The following is an 18,606-nucleotide window of genomic DNA, read 5'->3' as shown; positions in this document are numbered from 1 at the left end:
CCGAACCCCGAGGAGGATGCGCTGCAGGACCGGCCCTCAGACACCGCGGCGCCGGAGGAGTGGAGCGCAGAGGAGGACGAGGACCAGGCCAGCGCTGGATACTACTATCAGCCTCTGGATCAAGACCCCGACGGGATGAGCGGCTCTCACACAGAGCCAGCGGACGAGGGGACCACCGCAGAGCAGCTGCAGGACGTCCAGGACAGAATAGAGGTACAGGGAGGCTTGTATCTTTCTGCTTAGCCAGTGTGGGTTACCCGCTAATTACTCATAAATGAACTTCTTGTCCTCATTATGACCTTTTTTTTGCAGGCCATGGGTCTGTTCCTGCCCCAGCCGCCGCCTCCTGACAGCGACGCAGAGGAGGATCCTGAGGGAGCTGCTGCCTGTAGTTCTGCGTCCATTCCCATGGATGCAGGTGAGAGCACACTGCTGCAGTAGTGCTCTCAGTGTGAGGGAGCCAAGTCTGCTATAAAACAAAACCCTGTTTTAGAAGCATAACGTAAATCATACTATAACCCAGCTTTAATATGCTAAGTGTGATTATAATCCATGAAGATTTTAAGATATTGCAAACATGGTTTTCTGTTAAGCTGTTGTGAAAAATGATATACTTGTACATTTGACTGATATTTTTCAATGGCCGTTATAAAGAATACAACTTAATACTAGCAAATAGAAAAGTACACTAAATTGTTGAATTTAACGTTAGTAATACTAGCACTATTTATATATATATATATAAAAATGCACAACCGGTGGAATAATAAAAGTACACAATTTAACCGAGTAATATTAGTTTTTATAAATGCGCAATTGGAATTTTGGAATTAACAGGTGAAATGATGAAAGAACAAAAAATGTTTAGCTTGAGTATCAGTTATATTTAATACAGAACATGTGCGGTTGGAATGATTAAACATGCAGTCAAAATTTAGTTCATAACTTGACAAACAGATGATTCAGGTGTAGTGTTTCACTTTCACTGTGTAGTATTAAAAAGCTGTACTATTTTCCTTAAATCTAAAATCAGTCCTTATAAAAGTTTAAGTAAGGTATCACATTATACTGCCCCCCCTCCCCCCCCTCTACCATAGATTATATTACGTGTTTTTAAAGACTTGAAAGGATCGGTAGATGACCGCAAAGGTAAACTAAACACAAAAATAAGTATGCACAATAAAATACCCATTATCTTATACCAATATAGATACATTTAAAATAAAGCACTAATATCAACCAACATTTACCAATTTATAGGTTGATATTAGCATTATAAAATATATGTTAGCAATTAGTGCTGTCAAACGATTAATCACATCCAAAATAAAAGTTTTTGTTGTAGTGTGTGTACTGTGTATGTTCATTATGTATATATAAAGAAACACATACAGCATCTATTTTGAAAATATTTACATGTATACATTTATTCATATAAATGATATCATATAAATATATAAATGTAAAATATTTTTCTTAAATATATACATGCATATGTGTGTATTTATATATATATATATATACAGTACACACATTATTAAACAAAAACCTTTTTTTTTTTGGATGCGATTAATCATTTGACAGCACTATTAGCAATATATAATTTAGGTACCAGTATATTTCATAGTTTCTCTTTTGTGTTCACAGATCACGTTGAGCTGGTGAAAAGGACCATGGCGGCAGTAAATTTGCCGACACTAGGAATCCCTGCCTGGGCCCAGGAGATCTCTGACGACCAGTGGAAGGACATGGTCCAGCAGACGCTTCAGTCCAGACAAAGCTCGGCGGGCCTGAGACTGGAACGCAAGTGAAACCGTTTCAAGAGCCTCATCTCACCTACTGCACATCTCACACTGCAGAAACAGAGCTTCTGACAGCTCAAACAAATCAAAACGCATTCATCACTTTAGTTGTGGTTTATACAAACTGTGGGCTGAAATTCTTGAAATGCAAATCCTAATAGCTTGCCTTTTAATTGCTTTGAACTGATACACAGCCAGTGTCCAGTTGATGCAGTTACAGAGTAGGCAAAAACTGTACTAAATACATCCCAAATGTTTTTCAACCCAGTTGTATTAATGGATGCAGTGTGTTCTTTTTCTTTTGTAAAGTGAAGAATTTTGCTAAACTTAGTGGTCGCTTTTGTATGACAGTATAGACATGTGATGGTGCATCTCAGTAATACTCACATCTCCATTAATCTGACTGTTGATACCTGTGCAATGAGTGACCGATCCTTTATATACATCTCACACGGCTCGAACAACACAAATGGCCGTCACACCTTTTGTGTTTCTTTATTTTTGTTCTGTACATACATGAACATCTGTACAAAATATGACTTTCATACTATGTAATGCTCAACCTAATTAAAGTACAACATATGTACATATGACCTGGAAAGCAGCATAAGATTAGTGTCAGACTTGGGAAGGAGGACCGGGAGAGAAGGGAAAGGGACAGGTGAGTGTGGAGAGACCCATACTTTCTTAATTTCCCTCTGTTTCTTGTTGCTGCCGGACAAGCTGAACACCGGCCCCATCCGCCTGTCAAGCTGCATTAAGAAAGGAAGCATGCTGCGTTCAAGAGTGACGTTGCCTCTGATTGTTTCTGGAATGTTTTGGTCTATTATTTAGAGGCAACAAGGTTGGCAATTCATGTTCTTGATTGCACGGACAAGTCATTCCCGTACGCTGATAGGCCGAGGTGACGTTACAACACTTCAAACAGCTAATGATTTCAAGACTTCACCTCTGCACTGCACACTAATAAGCTGTAATAGCACGAGTTGAAACGCATGTGCATGTTTGGAGCGATGGAAGAAGTGTAGCAGCTTGAATGCACAGCAAGTGGACATCATTACAGCGAGACCTTTGAGCTGCGATGATGTTTTGCATTGTCCAGCAGCCTGTAGGAGGAGTAAATGTTCCCTCACTATTGGAATGATCAAAGTGACACTTCACGGGACAGACCTTTACAACAGAGAGGGGACATCATGCATCAGAATGGAGTCGTACAAGCAAACAGAATGAAAGAAAAAATGAACTTGGAGCAAAAAGAGGGAATACTGAAGGGCGGGCAAGGGCGCAATCATAAGCAATATACATGACAATATACAGTACACAAGTATTAGCGACAGCTGTCGGTTTTCCATATATTAAGCCTGGACAGGTAAGCGAGTATCTTTTCTCTGCAAGTATATAGTCCTATCAGGAGGATTGTATAGCGCTTGATCGTACACTAGACCAGTCCATGGTCTCCATACTGTTCTAATTCCTGAAAAAAATATTGCTTAGGTGCTTTAAAGTTACACAAACAACAAAATAAGACGTACGATTTCAAACAGGATGGTAGTTCCCGTTTCTTTTTTAAAGGCTCGACAGGAGTCTATTTTTCATTTTTGTCTAGTTTTCATACATCACAGAAACCTATGAAGCAAAAACAAGACACCGTACTGAAGCTAGGCGGTGAAAAAAGGATGTTTCGATTTGATAGGTATACGTTAAAGAGGTATCTGTCTTAAAAGGAAAAGACAAACGTAAGTGCAGAGTGGACCGATAGACCACTGGTGCGTGCGTTTAGAGCACATTCTTGTCTTTTCCGCTACTACTTTTACAGCATTTTCAGCAAGCGCTGTGCTGGTGGTGTATATAGAGATGATTGCTTACACAAATCTCCCTTTTGTTCTTGTTTTTGACAATCATTAACACAATCAGTGGGAAAACAGCAAACGGTTTAGGTCGAACGCTTCAGCCTCTGCCTCTTCATATGTGGCCGTGACCTCAAAAATGACTTCTTCAGATGACTACCTGAAGCATTTACAGCACCAGGCCACTATGGAGAAACTATTTCAGGTGTATATCTAGGGAAGCACCTAAAATTGATTGGCAAATCTCCAATTTGCGTGTCTAATTCATAAAGCTTCTTAATAAGGAACAAGTTTCTCCATGTAGTTTTTTGATGTCAAGAATAGCCCTGATCGTTCCTGTTTGGCTACAGACCCTACGCTGAGGGTCGCCGTCTCCACTGAGGTCTTCATTTATCTTGAGTAACATGATTCATTGAGTTAAGTGTGGCCCCTTCATTGCAAACAGATTTACAGAGGCAGTGATTGGAGTACAGGAGAAGCTCTCAAGCAGTGGTAAAAATGGGATAGGGAACATGCGGACAAATGGAGACAGCATAAAGTGGGCAAAATAAAGTGGAGTGTGGAGAGAAAAACAAACCCCAACAAGCGCATACTTTGATTATTTGTAACCCACACTGCTTTCTAACAGCTTCTGTTGGATGTGAGGATCAGCAGCTATGGATTTGTGAAGACTTTGGAAAGCGTTTGTGCGCACAGGGGGTGGGACAGAGTTCATGGGAGCTCTCCACTGCTCTGCGGACTGGATTTTTGCAGACGGGGCTCTCCAACAGTGAGGGAGGAAGAGAGTATGGATAGAGGCAGAGGAATAGAGAGGTGGGTTACAGCAGGCGACAATTTTGGACCAAGACGAGAGGGACAGTTTAGGCGTGGTGGAGGGTGGTGGTGCTCCCCGGTCAGAGGGCTTCCTGGTTGGCCGTCAGGTACTCCTCCGCTCGCTTGTGAGCTTCCAGGGCTTTTATAGTATACACGTCCTGTGGCAGCTCAGACTTTCGCCTCATCAAAACCTTATCTTTCTTGATTTCTTTCAACCCCTGTAAAAAAATAAATAAAAAAAAGAGTTGTAGTACTGAGACAGTGCACCTTGCAGCTAAACTAGAGCCCAAAGTATACTTCAGCGGAACACAGCTTTTTAAGCCTTTCTATTTGACAGTGTGAAAAAAAACCAAACCGGTATAATTGTCAATTGCAAGAGATTTTGGATTTTTGCCAGTTTAAACTTTCACGTGATTTCAGTCGAAGCATACTGTTTCTCAGACTTAGTTTTGTGCAAAACACATGGTCTGTCTGTCCAGTTTGGCACAAAAAGCAATTGCTTACATCCATATACTGTACTTTTATTGGCAGTCATATCTCTATGATTTATTCAAAATTCTTTTTTCAGCTAAAGTAGTAGCTCTCGTGAATGGCGGTGGAGACTGATCGGAAGAGAAGAAATTGTTGAATAAAGTAGTTATTTTTGTTTTCTTTGTGCACAAAAAGTATTCTTGTAGCTTCATAACATTACAGTTGAACCACTGATGTCAAATGGACTATTTTAATGATGTCATTACTACCTTTCTGGGCCTTGAACGTGGTAGTTCCCTTGCTGTCTATGGAGTGTCCGAAAGCTCTTGGATTAGTGTTGGGCGGTATGACCAAAAATTTATATCACGGTATTTTCCAAAATGATACCGGTTTCACAGTACATGACGGTATTTGTTTTTCATGCATGACCAGGTGTTAACCATATTTTCTACTGATTGAGAGGAAATACTGCAGTATATTGACTTAGAATGCCCTATTTTACTGTCATGATGAGTGAATACTGTCAAAAAATACCACACTAAACAGTGACTAAACACGACCCCTTTTAATACATGTTAACCAGGAATCACTCATTTATAATCGCGGCATCGTCTGATAAAATCAACATGCATCTACCCTAAAGACGTTGTTTTTGGCTATATTACTTTGTCTCATGCAGCGCACTGCGTCTGAGTAACAAACTAAAAAAAACAACAAACAAAAAAGTGCATGTGATATTAACAGACGAACTACGCTCATATTTATAATTCCAAACAATCAGTAAGCGACAGGTGCTAGGAAACGCTGTTTTGTACTCATTTATTGACGAGTCGGCTGCGGTGCGGCCAACTGAATGCGCTGCTTCTCTGCCGCTCACTGCACAGAACAGACGCCGAGAGAGATGACCGTTCACGGGACAGCACTGGTGAAATCTTCCAACTGAACCATAGCTAAGGTTTATCCAAAAAAGTCGCTAGGTTTGTCAGTATGAATATTCTAATATAATATAATCAGTGGATATTGTGGATGAGTTCTTCTGTGTCATCACGTTCTATTAGTTCTACAGCTTCAGTTTCAGAACTTTCACGCTTAGTAACACATACAGCTGTTCCCTCACCACAGTGCAACAGTGAAAAGGGACCCGTTTCAAACAGTGTCGCGTTCCGAACGTTGTTTAAGCGACATACACCGGTATTGCGGTATTTTAAAAATTCATATCATAACAAAAATAAACACCGGTATTCGGTATGAACCGGTATACCGCCCAGCACTATCTTGGATTTCATCAAAAATATCTTAATTTGTGTTCCAAAGATGAACGAAGGTCTTGCGGGTTTGGAACGACATGAGGGTGAGTAATTAATGACAGAATTTTCATTTTTGAGTGAACTTTCCCTGTAATACTGATTTGATGCTGTTGGACTGAAAATTAAATCTTAAATTAATATTACATGTAGTTTATTTTATTTAGGCCAAACATTAACACAGATGTTTGGTTTCAGGTGGCTTATTACAGCAAAAGATATCCAACCCAAAGAACATTGTTGGCCAGGTTTTGTTTTTACCCAATGTTAGTTATTAAAGCAGAATGTTTATTTTTGACCTTATTAGGTCTAGAAAGCATGTATTGCATGTAGCATGTAGCCTACACCAAATTTTATGTTCATACTGTTATGTCTTTAACTTAAGTATTACATAATGTTGATCCAGATTATTCATTATGAATACTCTTTTTGTTTGCATCCATAACATCACAAATTATGTAAATTATGTTTTCAGTCCAACAGCATCAAATCAGTATTACAGGGAAAGTTCACTCAAAAATGAAAATTCTGTCATTAATTACTCACCCTCATGTCGTTCCAAACCCGCAAGACCTTCGTTCTTTGGCATGCCTGTAATACTGATTTGATGCTGTTGGACTGAAAATTAAATCTTAAATTAATATTACATGTAGTTTATTTTATTTAGGCCAAACATTAACACAGATGTTTGGTTTCAGGTGGCTTATTACAGCAAAAGATATCCAACCCAAAGAACATTGTTGGCCAGGTTTTGTTTTTACCCAATGTTAGTTATTAAAGCAGAATGTTTATTTTTGACCTTATTAGGTCTAGAAAGCATGTATTGCACTAGGTAGCCTACACCAAATTTTAAGAAATGAGTTTGGCACCTATGCTGTAAAACAAACTTGCATGTTGACACTGTTCGGGCATCTTTTGTTCCTGTGAAAATCTACAAGTGTTTGATTGTACCGGTGTGGCTTCTGATTCCACAGTCTTCTTCAGCAGCTGGATGTCCTCGACTGTTGGGGTCTCTGTCTCCATTGAGTACAGGGGCATCCCTCCTTCATTATACATCATATACTGCACATACACAAACATGTCCTCAGTTCACACCTAAACATACATCTGTCACAATGTTTTGTTTATAACAACTTGCTGCATTGATAAGAATTCAAATGATATGTTTGTGTATATAAGCCATTTTTCGAAGGCCTTAAATATGGCTCATCTAAAAAGAAATTAGTGTGAATGTAGTGTTACGGTTTAGAGTCTTTTGTCTTTAACTTAAGTATTACATAATGTTGATCCAGATTATTCATTATGAATACTCTTTTTGTTTGCATCCATAACATCACAAATATATATGAGAAAACAAACATGATCAGATGAGATAAAGCACCTTTCAAAGTATCTAATTTACTGAATTATGTAAAAATAGACATAACTGTATGGTTATTAAAATATAAACCATTTATGTTGAGTTCCCAGCAAGACTGTGATATTGAATTACTCATATAGGATTTTGTTCATACTGCCCACTCTACACCTAAACAGAACTTGGTAGGAAAGATGAAAGTAACCCAAAGAGTAAGATGAATACATAACTATTATGTTTAGATAGATAAATGACTCACCTCCTCTTGAGCCAGACCGGGCCGCAGCTGAATCTTTGTACTCTGTGAAAATCCAAAACGAATAGTTGACAAACACGCATTCACAGGATCCCTCATCACATCTGATTAAACTCTGGGCTCGTTTTGTGTTTGCCCTCAGAGCACACTGGTGACTCAAGAGAGAGGAGTTGTGGTAATTACACTCGTCAGGAGTAGTTTGGAGTTAATTAATTCTAATTACGTGAAAAGAAAAAAAAAAGAAGAGAAAGACAGAAAACAAGTTCCCCCTTATACTTATCAGTAATTAAGGGAACCAGGCTGTTTTAGCTACACACAATGCTTTGGGAATAAAGGTAAATATATCTATACCACTAGCAATATTTAAGCTTGTGCATCTAATAACGTTAATTTCTTTAAAGGGGTCATATGATGCGATTTCAATTTTTTCTTTCTCTTTGGAGTGTTACAAGCTCTTGGTGCATAAAGAAGATCTGTAAAGTTGCAAAGACTAAAGTCTCAAATCCAAAGAGATATTCTTTATAAAAGCTAAGGAGTCAGCCACGCCTACCTAAAACGGCTCGTTCTAACACGCCCCCACATGTCTACATCACTATGTGGGAAGATTTGCATAACACCGCCCAAATGTTCACGCAAAGAAAGAAGGGTTAACTTTTATTCTCGCTGTAGTATTGTTGTTGCCGCTGCCACTGTTGTGGAGACGCTGTGTGCTTCGTTGTGAAAGCTAAACTACTCTGTTTGGTCTTCCAAAAGAGGACACGACTAGAAATCAGTGGTTAAAGGCTGATTTATACTTCTGCGTCGGACCTACGCCGTAGCTTACGCATAGACGCACACCCATACGCCGTAGCCTGGTGTGCACCTCTCCAAAAATCTAACAGCGCGTCAATTCTACACAGACCGCAAGCGCTGTGATTGGTCTGCAAGAACTCCTCCCTCCATATGTACTTGAGTTTTCTTCTTCGGCTTTTGCCGTGGTACTGCGGGTTACACCAGCAACATGCCCGTGGACACTGCTGACTAGCGGTTTGCATACAACGACACAGAAGTATAAATTAAAACTGACGCATAGCCTACGGCGTAAAGGCTACGGCGTAGGTCTGATGCAGAAGTATAAATCAGCTTGAAAGTCTCTTCTGGTCACCAAGGCTGCATTTGTTTGTCAAAAATACAGTAAAAATGTTAATACTGTGAAATATTATTACAATTTAAATTAAGTTTTTTTTTATTTGAATATATTTTAAAAATGGAATTTATTCCTGTGATGCATCACTCCAGTTTTCAGTATCACATAATCCTTCAGAAATTATTATAATATGCTAAAGTAACATTATCAATCCAGAAAACAATATATTTGTATGAAAATGGTAGTTTTCATTTGATGAAAAGAAAGTTCAAAATAACAGCATTTGTTTGAAACAGTGAAACTCTGTAACATTACAAAGTCTTTACTCTCACTTTGATTTATTCAATCGAATAAAAGTATCATTTAAAAATAAAAAAATTAAATTTTGAACTTTTGATTGCTAGTGGGAGGGTGTTTACCTGAGGGTTCTGTTTTGCTAGCGCCTCAATTTTATACCACATTTCTTCCCGCTCCTTTAGTTTGTACTTCTCTCTGAGAAGAACAGTAAAACAACAAAGAGTTTAGGATACATCTAAGAAAACCACTCATATGTATATGTGGATACATATGATTGCCACAACTTGCTTAGAAAATATTTATAGAAATTTGACCAAACCAAAGACAACTGCTTATTTAGACATTATCTCGATGCGAAATAAATGACAAATGTATACATTTATTAAATTTTCTCCTTCGCCCTCCCCCATATTCTCGCTGTTCCCCCTCATTCACTTACTTCTGCTTCTCAGCCTTGTACTGCTGAGTGCAGTCATCAAACAGCTTCTGGTTCATCTCCATAAACAGCTTCAGAGCATTGTAGATAAGCCCATGGATTGTCCTGCATGACGAAACACAGCTCTATTAGTCCAGACATTTGAACAAAATCCTTTTCTCTTCTGGTGATTTGAATATGATCTGTCTTAATGGAAACTCAGGCTGTGACAGTTCCAGAAGTGAAGTTTGATTAACAAGTGTGGCTGTACTTGTTCCAGTGGCTCTTGGAGTTCTTGTAGAGTGCGGGAAACATGATGGGGAGGATCTTGGCGGCATTGTCACTGATCAGGCTCATAATGTACTCATTGTTCCAGTAATACAATGCTCTTTCAGCAACCTAGAACACACATGACCATTAAATTCAGTTGAAGTCAAAAGTTAGTATCGTATCATATATAGTGCAGATATTTAGGCAAAAAAAATTAAAATGTACACATCTTCATTCTGTTCAAAAGTTTTTTTTTTGTCCTCTGTGTGAAAAGATGGATCTCAAAATCATACAGTCATTGTTGGAAAGGACTCAAATACTCAAAAAAGCTGAAAAAGAATTTGTGGCACCTGAAGAACAGCAGGCAGTTTTAACTGTTCAGGACAAACAAGGGACTCATGAACAACTATCACTAAACAAAACACACAGCTGTGGATCATTCAGGTAAGAACACAGTATTAAGAATCAATGGGATGTAAACTTTTGAACGGAATCATTTTTATAAATTCGACTATTATTTTCTCTTATGCACTATATGTAAGCATCTTTTATGTGAAATATCTTATTCAGGTCAGTACTAAATAAACAATAGCATGCATTTAGTATGATCCCTCTTATTTTGGTTAAATAATTAACTTTGTAGATTCTGCAAGATGTATGTAAAATTTTGACTTCATTGTTACGAATGTAGGGCTGGGTATCGATTCAGATGTCCCGATTCAATTCGATTTCAAATCGCAAGCTCTCGATTCGATTCTCGATTTTTTTTTTATTACATTCAGTGAATATAGTTTTAATACAAATGCTATTGATATTTCTAAAAAATGAACATTAAACATCGGTTTACAAATGGTGAATTTATAAAAATAAATAAGAGCCACTGGCCTGTATTTTAAACCTATTGTTTTTTAAACAATAATAGGTCCATATAAAATGTTCTTAATTTTTCTGGTAATCAGATGAAGGCATAAAAGAGTAGCTTAATTTATCCTAATCAAGTGAAAAACCCTTTTATTTTTTGGCAAACTAAGTGCTGCACAACAGGGGTTTACTTTTAAAATTAAAAAGAAAACAAATGTGATTATTCCTTTAAAAATAAAGATTTATTAATATTTATTAGTAGCAGTAATAGTAGTAGCATTGTTGTTACATTGAGTCTTAAGACTGCTAAACAGTAATATTTCTCATACAGTTTCTTCACGTTAAACTAAACGTTTATTTTGACGGGTTGCCGTGAGGAACTTGCAGCTGCTGTGTATGTGTGATATGACGGTAGTTTTCTCAAATTAAACGGTAAAATGCAAACAAAGTGACCCTCAGAGCAGCTGGGGATGATATTCGTGTAGTCATATCATCATAGTGAGACGACAGAGGCTGAAAACACCGCAAGCATCTTCCGCGCTTTAGTAAGTGTGTAGTAAACAAAACAGTGCGTCGCACCATCCGCCATTCATTCATTCATTGCGGAAATCATGGCGCCTTTACGCGTGATGTCGAATGCTTCCACAGATTTGTAGTATTACTATAGAATTTTACCTGAGCATTGCAAACCACGCATGCTTTGTTCTTGGTTCTTGTCAACAGTATCTCCGCCATGATAAGCACCGAATGAATGGCAGGCTTTCTGTTGTAACATTGCGCAAGGTAAATAAGAGGGTGACATCTAGTGGAGAACACTAATGATAAGATTAACTTTAATCAGATCTTGTTTTAAATGTCTGCTGAAATAAATACCGGAAAAGATCGATTCGCAGCTCTTGAGAATAGATATCAAATCGACGTCATTTAAAAAAAAAAACGATTAATCTGTTTTTTTTTTTTTTGCCCAGTCCTATACGAATGCATATGCTAGTATTAAAAAGCTTGTCTTTTAATCTGTCAGTGGTAAGATAAGTCTCTCAATGTTCAAGGAGTTTGAAAAGTACTATTGTGCTGTAATACCTGGAAGTGCGGACTTGATACACACTTGGCCAGCTGCCTAAAGAGAGGCTCCATGACTTTAACAAATTCTGAGGGCTCAATGACATCCAAGATTTCCTCCAGCTCATTCAGAAACATCACCTCCTTAGGACTGTGGGTCTTGGGCCAGAACTTTAGCAGGCCCATAATCACCTGATGCAGAAGGCAATAAAAAGCTGTGAGAAAGCCATCTTCACTCTCTCGAGTTTACCATGAAAAGAGAATTCAAACACAAAAGCTTGAAAGAAAATGTTATTAATAGTGTCAGGAAACAGCAAAGGTGCAGTTGTGCCAAGGCTGTAAATCTTACAGGTTCAGTGAGGCTGCTGTCCTTTTCCAAAAACTGCACCACACAGTAGGCCAGCTGAAAGCACAGGAAATTACTTTAAATTACTAAGAACACAATATGATGACTAACATTGAGCCACTGCTATTCTTCAGTCTATTAATACATTATGATGAAGTCTTAGGTTATGACGTTATGCACAAAGTACAGACTATGGATACAGAGGAAGAGGTGGGCGATATGCCAGCAAAAATGTATTCATTCTAATGCAGTTATGCAAACTTAATGGGCGTTTTGACCACTCTGAAATATCACTGTCAATGAACAAATGTGAAAGAGCTTGTTAGAAAAAAAGTGGATCTTCATGGTCTGAAACTGAGCCATAACTAGTTACCACTGCTAATGCTGTAAAACTTTACTTGTGCTTGCTCTGACACTTTAAAACATGAAGAGAGAAATGATAGAACATATTACCTCAAATCAAGTCAAATCTGGAATAACCATTCCAGAAGAGCCAAAAAGGTCTCTAATATGCTGTAGCTTTAAAAAGAGAGAAGCTCAAATTTTTGGTTCCGATTTTTTTTTTAATGCGAGAAAATAAAGTTGTATTTTGATCACAAAAGCATAAGTTCTCTTCAGCCGCAGTCATGCTAATATTCAGCATAATTGTGAGTTTGTATATTTTTCTCCCACAAAAACAGCCCCAAAAGAAGCTAAATAGACAAGCGGAACGATTATAACAGTGAAACGTCCCAGTGGTGTTGCACTCAATGATTAGCTCTTTTGGAACCCCACTCAAGGCAATTACATTTCAGAACTATCTGTGGTTTAATGCAATTATTGAATGTTCTGAGAATACTGTGGCTTCCACAGCTCATCATCACAAACCCCTACAAAAAGCATTTCTACATTAAAGTCCTCAACAAAAGAGTGTTCTCCTTAAGCGTACCTGTGGGTGATAGACGCTGAGAGACTTGACTTTGTGTAAAGGCAGTAGCACTCTGATGAGGAACATTTTGTGCTCCTCTTTCAGTGGCAGGGCAAAGCCATTAATTATGCTGTGGGAAGAACGAGAGACCGGTCATGTGACAGACAGGTTCTTTCAGTTCAGCAATAAGAGAAAGACCTCCTCTCAGGTTTGTCATGGCAACACTGATAGTGGTCACACTCACCTTCCTAAGATTTCTAAGAGCTCCGCAATCCCATTGTGATGCTCCGTCTCGTATATAAACCTGCAGTGTGAGATCAAGGACATCGACTCAATGGATGACTTCTGGAGGAGCTACCCGTCTCACCTTTTCTCACGAATGCCAAACTCGGCTGATTCAAAGACAGACTTGCTTCTAAGAGCTCACAGTTTCTGTCTACCATTACAACAGAGTTTATGAATGAGAACATTTTTAGAGCAAAAAGCAGAGGTGGATTAGTTCGACGGAGCTCTTGCCTGTAGAATATATTGTTGATCTGCCGGCGAACGTAGGCTCTCAGCCCGAGGAACTTTCCGTAGATGCGATGCAGGATGGTTTTCAGGAAGTCCCGCTCTCGGGGGTCTTCACTGTCGAAAAGCTCCAGAAGCTGAAAAGGAATAAGATGACCTGAAGTCATGTGTTTACATGCATCCAAATTATTTGTTACTAATCTGATAGATGGCTCAATCGGACTGAAAGCCTTAAAGGGGTCATATGATGCAATTTCAATTTGTCCTTTCTCTTTGGAGTGTTACAAGCTCTTGGTGTATAAAGAAGATCTGTAAAGTTGCAAAGACTAAAGTCTCAAATCCAAAAAGATATTCTTTATAAAAGTTAAGAGTCAGCCACGCCTACCTAAAACGGCTCGTTCTAACACGCCCCCACATGTCTACATCACTATGTGGGAAGATTTGCATAACGCCGCCCAAATGTTCACGCAAAGAAAGAAGGCGTAACTTTTATTCTTGCTGTAGTATTGTTGTGGCCGCCGCTGCCATGTCATGAAGGCGCTGTGTTTCGTTGTGAAAGCGAAACTACTTTGTTTGGTCTTCCAAAAGAGGACGATATCTGCTTCGTCATGCCTAGAGCTGATTCGTGCTGGTCACTGAGGAAATACAACAACTTTGCGATGTGGATGACCGGATCGGCTTTCACCGTAGACGAAGCGGAGTCCAGCCCGGAGTCGTCACATGTGGTTGCCGCAAGCCCTCCGCCTCTGTTCACTCAAGGCGCTGTGACGCTGTTTCGATGTGAAAGCGAAACTACTTTGTTTGGTCTTCCAAAAGAGGACACAACTAGAAATCAGTGGTTAAGTTGTATTTACAACACTGTTCCAGAACAGTTCAACCAAAATATTCAGATGTGTGCAGCACATTTTATGGAGGACCGTTTCCTGATCCTGGTAGAGTAGACTACAATGCCGGCTGTTCGGACTCACGGACTGTTTATATTTAAAGAGTTTTTATATTTTTTATATTTAAAGCGAGTTTTTTGGGCAGTGTAGAGTAGGGCTTGTTGTTTGTCATTTCTCCGATCACAAATGCAGACATGGTTTTATGTTTATGCAGCGCGATGCAATGCAATGCGTAAAAAGACTGTATAAGTCATTATAATCCATAATTATGTCCCCGCTGGATGCATCGAATGCCTCGTTTAGAATGGGTTTTAATGTTTCTGTCTTGTCGCTCCGGCCGGACAGGGCATCACAATATGATAGTGGCGTAACATTTCCGTCTCACGCTTGAGGTATTCGGCCAATCATAACGCACTGGATAGCTGGCCAATTATAAAAACTAACACAGAGTTCTCACAATATTTTTTTGGTATCAGGATATCAAGTAATATTAGGACCAATGAGTAGTAGTATTATTGTGTGGATGTGTCTTTACTACAAAGGCTTTTCTGTTGCATTAATAATTTCAAGTTGACACAAAATTATTATTGCTACACTGGAACGTTGTTAAAAAAATTATATTTTTAACTAGGGATGTGGCCGAAAATGGCATTTACGGTTTTCGGACGAAATAATGAGCCGAAAAAAATATATAATATATATATATATGGTGCGCCGCACCACCCAGCAGTGTTCAGCGCGCAGGTTTCACTCTCCTCGTCACTGCGCGGTGTGACGCTCCGCTCAATATTCCGCTCTATGAATGTGCGTTCCGCTCATGTACCGCTCATACTCACCAGAAAAGCAAAGTCCACTCATAACGTACCAACAGGATATTTCTTTGTAGTATATTTGTTCCTGTCTGCAATAGCACTACTGTGCTGAAACATGGCAACGCTGTAAAATGACGCTACTCTCTTGGACGCTCTGCTCTGCTCGCATGCTCCGATAATAAAAGCTTTGTAGGATTATACATTATTCGGATAATTAGTTTTAAAAAAGTTATCTCTGATTCTGTTGCATGGAACTGAATAAAAATAATATATTGATATTTAATATTAAGGTAACACTTTACAATAAGGTTCCATTAGTCAGTGTTGGGCAAGTTACTCTGAAAATGTAATCAAATTACTGATTACTCCTTTTAAAAGTAATAGGGGTGCTCCGATTGATCGGCTACCAATCACTATCGGCCGATAATCGCTTTGGGATGATTGATCGGTGGTCTCAAAAAAGGCAGATCTCAAAAAAACGATCTCAAGCTGACCTGCCGTGAGAGGTTTGGCACGACATGCAGCTGCACGTCTCAGTCTCTGTCCGGTGCGGGTAAAATAGTTATAATGCTGAAGGTGAGCATTCACTCTCTTTCTCTCTCAATATACGCAAATGGCTTCAAATCACCCCATCGCGTCTGTCTATAAGCGAGCTGCACACTGCACAGTTGACACAGGAATTGTCACTTGCACAGTCAAGGCAGTGTCACATCGTCACTAAAGTTTATAAATTGCATTACTTTTTCATTCTTGCCAGTTTTTAACCATTCAGCGCTTGCACGCTCACTTAAATGATTTTAGCAAATGGCTGCAATATAACAAAGAGTGAAAAATTTAAGGGGGTCTGAATACTTTCCGTACCCACTGTATATGATGCTACCTTGAATTTGGCCAAATTCAAAGTTTTACAACCTGTGCTGATGGAGGTTGTAGAACAAAGTGATATGGTTTTGTATCTTCATTGCTTCAAAACAGTTAAAGTCTTGAATTTTAACAACATAATACAAACAGGCATATGAAAGGGAAAATGCCAAGAACGACCAGCGACATTCACTGAGGGTATACACTGAAGATTTTGATAAATATGACATAGTACTGTTGATCATATAAAGCTGCAACACACCTGCAGGTGAGGCCAAGCTGCCTCTAGAGTGGGTTCGTCCTCCTCTGGGTCAAACTCTGCTCCCGTGGGGTTAGAAGAGGGCGGCAGAGTCCTGAACAAGTTTATAGAAAACTGGAAAGAAATACACATGATCTGTCATTATGTGAACAGAGAAACTACCTATTCTAAGAATATATTAAAAGTACTGTTATACACCAATATACTGTAATATTTCTATCTGGTATATCATAAAGAAATATGCATTAGAGACCTTAGAGAAAAGAACAAAATTACAGGTATAAAAACTAACACAGTAGAGTTCTTACAATATTTTTTTGGTATCAGGATATCAAGTAATATTAGGACCAATGAGTAGTAGTATTATTGTGTGGATGTGTCTTTACTACAAAGGCTTTTCTGTTGCATTAATAATTTCAAGTTGACACAAAATTATTATTGCTACACTGGAACGTTGTTAAAAAAATTATATTTTTAACTAGGCATGTGGCCGAAAATGGCATTTACGGTTTTCGGACGAAATAATGAGCCGAAAAAAATATATAATATATATATATATGGTGCGCCGCACCACCCAGCAGTGTTCAGCGCGCAGGTTTCACTCTCCTCGTCACTGCGCGGTGTGACGCTCCGCTCAATATTCCGCTCTATGAATGTGCGTTCCGCTCATGTACCGCTCATACTCACCAGAAAAGCAAAGTCCACTCATAACGTACCAACAGGATATTTCTTTGTAGTATATTTGTTCCTGTCTGCAATAGCACTACTGTGCTGAAACATGGCAACGCTGTAAAATGACGCTACTCTCTTGGACGCTCTGCTCTGCTCGCATGCTCCGATAATAAAAGCTTTGTAGGATTATACATTATTCGGATAATTAGTTTTAAAAAAGTTATCTCTGATTCTGTTGCATGGAACTGAATAAAAATAATATATTGATATTTAATATTAAGGTAACACTTTACAATAAGGTTCCATTAGTCAGTGTTGGGCAAGTTACTCTGAAAATGTAATCAAATTACTGATTACTCCTTTTAAAAGTAATAGGGGTGCTCCGATTGATCGGCTACCAATCACTATCGGCCGATAATCGCTTTGGGATGATTGATCGGTGGTCTCAAAAAAGGCAGATCTCAAAAAAACGATCTCAAGCTGACCTGCCGTGAGAGGTTTGGCACGACATGCAGCTGCACGTCTCAGTCTCTGTCCGGTGCGGGTAAAATAGTTATAATGCTGAAGGTGAGCATTCACTCTCTTTCTCTCTCAATATACGCAAATGGCTTCAAATCACCCCATCGCGTCTGTCTATAAGCGAGCTGCACACTGCACAGTTGACACAGGAATTGTCACTTGCACAGTCAAGGCAGTGTCACATCGTCACTAAAGTTTATAAATTGCATTACTTTTTCATTCTTGCCAGTTTTTAACCATTCAGCGCTTGCACGCTCACCTGGAGACCGTACGCTCATGCACACTCGCAGCGCACACACATAATGCCAGGTTCACATTACTCCATTTGCAGTGCAAATGTGGTGCATATTTTTTCCGCGCTCATGTTAACAGATTAATAAAGCTTTTCACACTGCACACCGTTGCTGTCCGGCGGTGCGTTCCAGGAGCGGTGCGTCTGCAGCAGTGCAGAGATTGTTTTTGCACCGAGTCTATTTTTGCTGCGTGCAAGCGCTTATTTAAAGTAACAGCGCATTGTTTGCAGTAAATATGAACATGGATTGACACAAAATTATTTATTGGATTTAGTAATTACACCATAAATGCATATTATTAAAGTCTACTGTGTTTCACAGTCAACACATATGGCTTTTTGGCTAGGTTTAAAGGGAAAGAGCACTTTTAGATAAACAAGGCAATAATAGATAGCACTCGTGGAGGTAGGAAAACGAAGTTCTTTATGAACCGCAGGATTGCTTGTAATAAAGATTTCAATGCTCGGAAAGGCAGTAGAGCAGACTATTTCTGTCAATGGTAAGTTTGTGATAACATAAGAAAAGTGGTTTAAATGTTTTGCCACTTGCTTGAGCAACTTAATATATAAATCTAGAAGTAAATGCAAAAGTAAAAAGCATTGAATAATGTGTTGCTTATATTTATTGTGTCTAAACATGTCTGTGAAAGATTGTATTACTGTACT

At 38.9% G+C, this 18,606-nt stretch overlaps 1 protein-coding gene and 1 pseudogene across 1 annotated transcript; one reads left to right on the top strand and one right to left on the bottom strand.

Moving 5' to 3' along the window:
- LOC107564221 (male-enhanced antigen 1-like) lies at window positions 1-3,310 on the top strand (the record flags this gene model as incomplete). Its single annotated transcript, XM_016249229.1, has 3 exons — window positions 1-213; window positions 313-418; window positions 1,648-3,310. Coding segments are annotated over 3 exons (483 nt in total), but the record flags the coding sequence as incomplete, so codon positions are not given.
- A 284-nt stretch (window positions 3,311-3,594) lies between these two features.
- LOC107564213 (serine/threonine-protein phosphatase 2A 56 kDa regulatory subunit delta isoform-like) overlaps window positions 3,595-18,606 on the bottom strand; it is a 50,778-nt pseudogene continuing 35,766 nt past the window's right edge.

Source organism: Sinocyclocheilus grahami, unplaced genomic scaffold (assembly GCF_001515645.1).
Source record: "Sinocyclocheilus grahami isolate Dianchi unplaced genomic scaffold, SAMN03320097.WGS_v1.1 scaffold916.1, whole genome shotgun sequence".
Taxonomy (NCBI): domain Eukaryota; kingdom Metazoa; phylum Chordata; class Actinopteri; order Cypriniformes; family Cyprinidae; genus Sinocyclocheilus; species Sinocyclocheilus grahami.
Note: the sequence above shows the minus strand (reverse complement) of the source record. Positions and strands in the feature narration are given on the sequence as shown.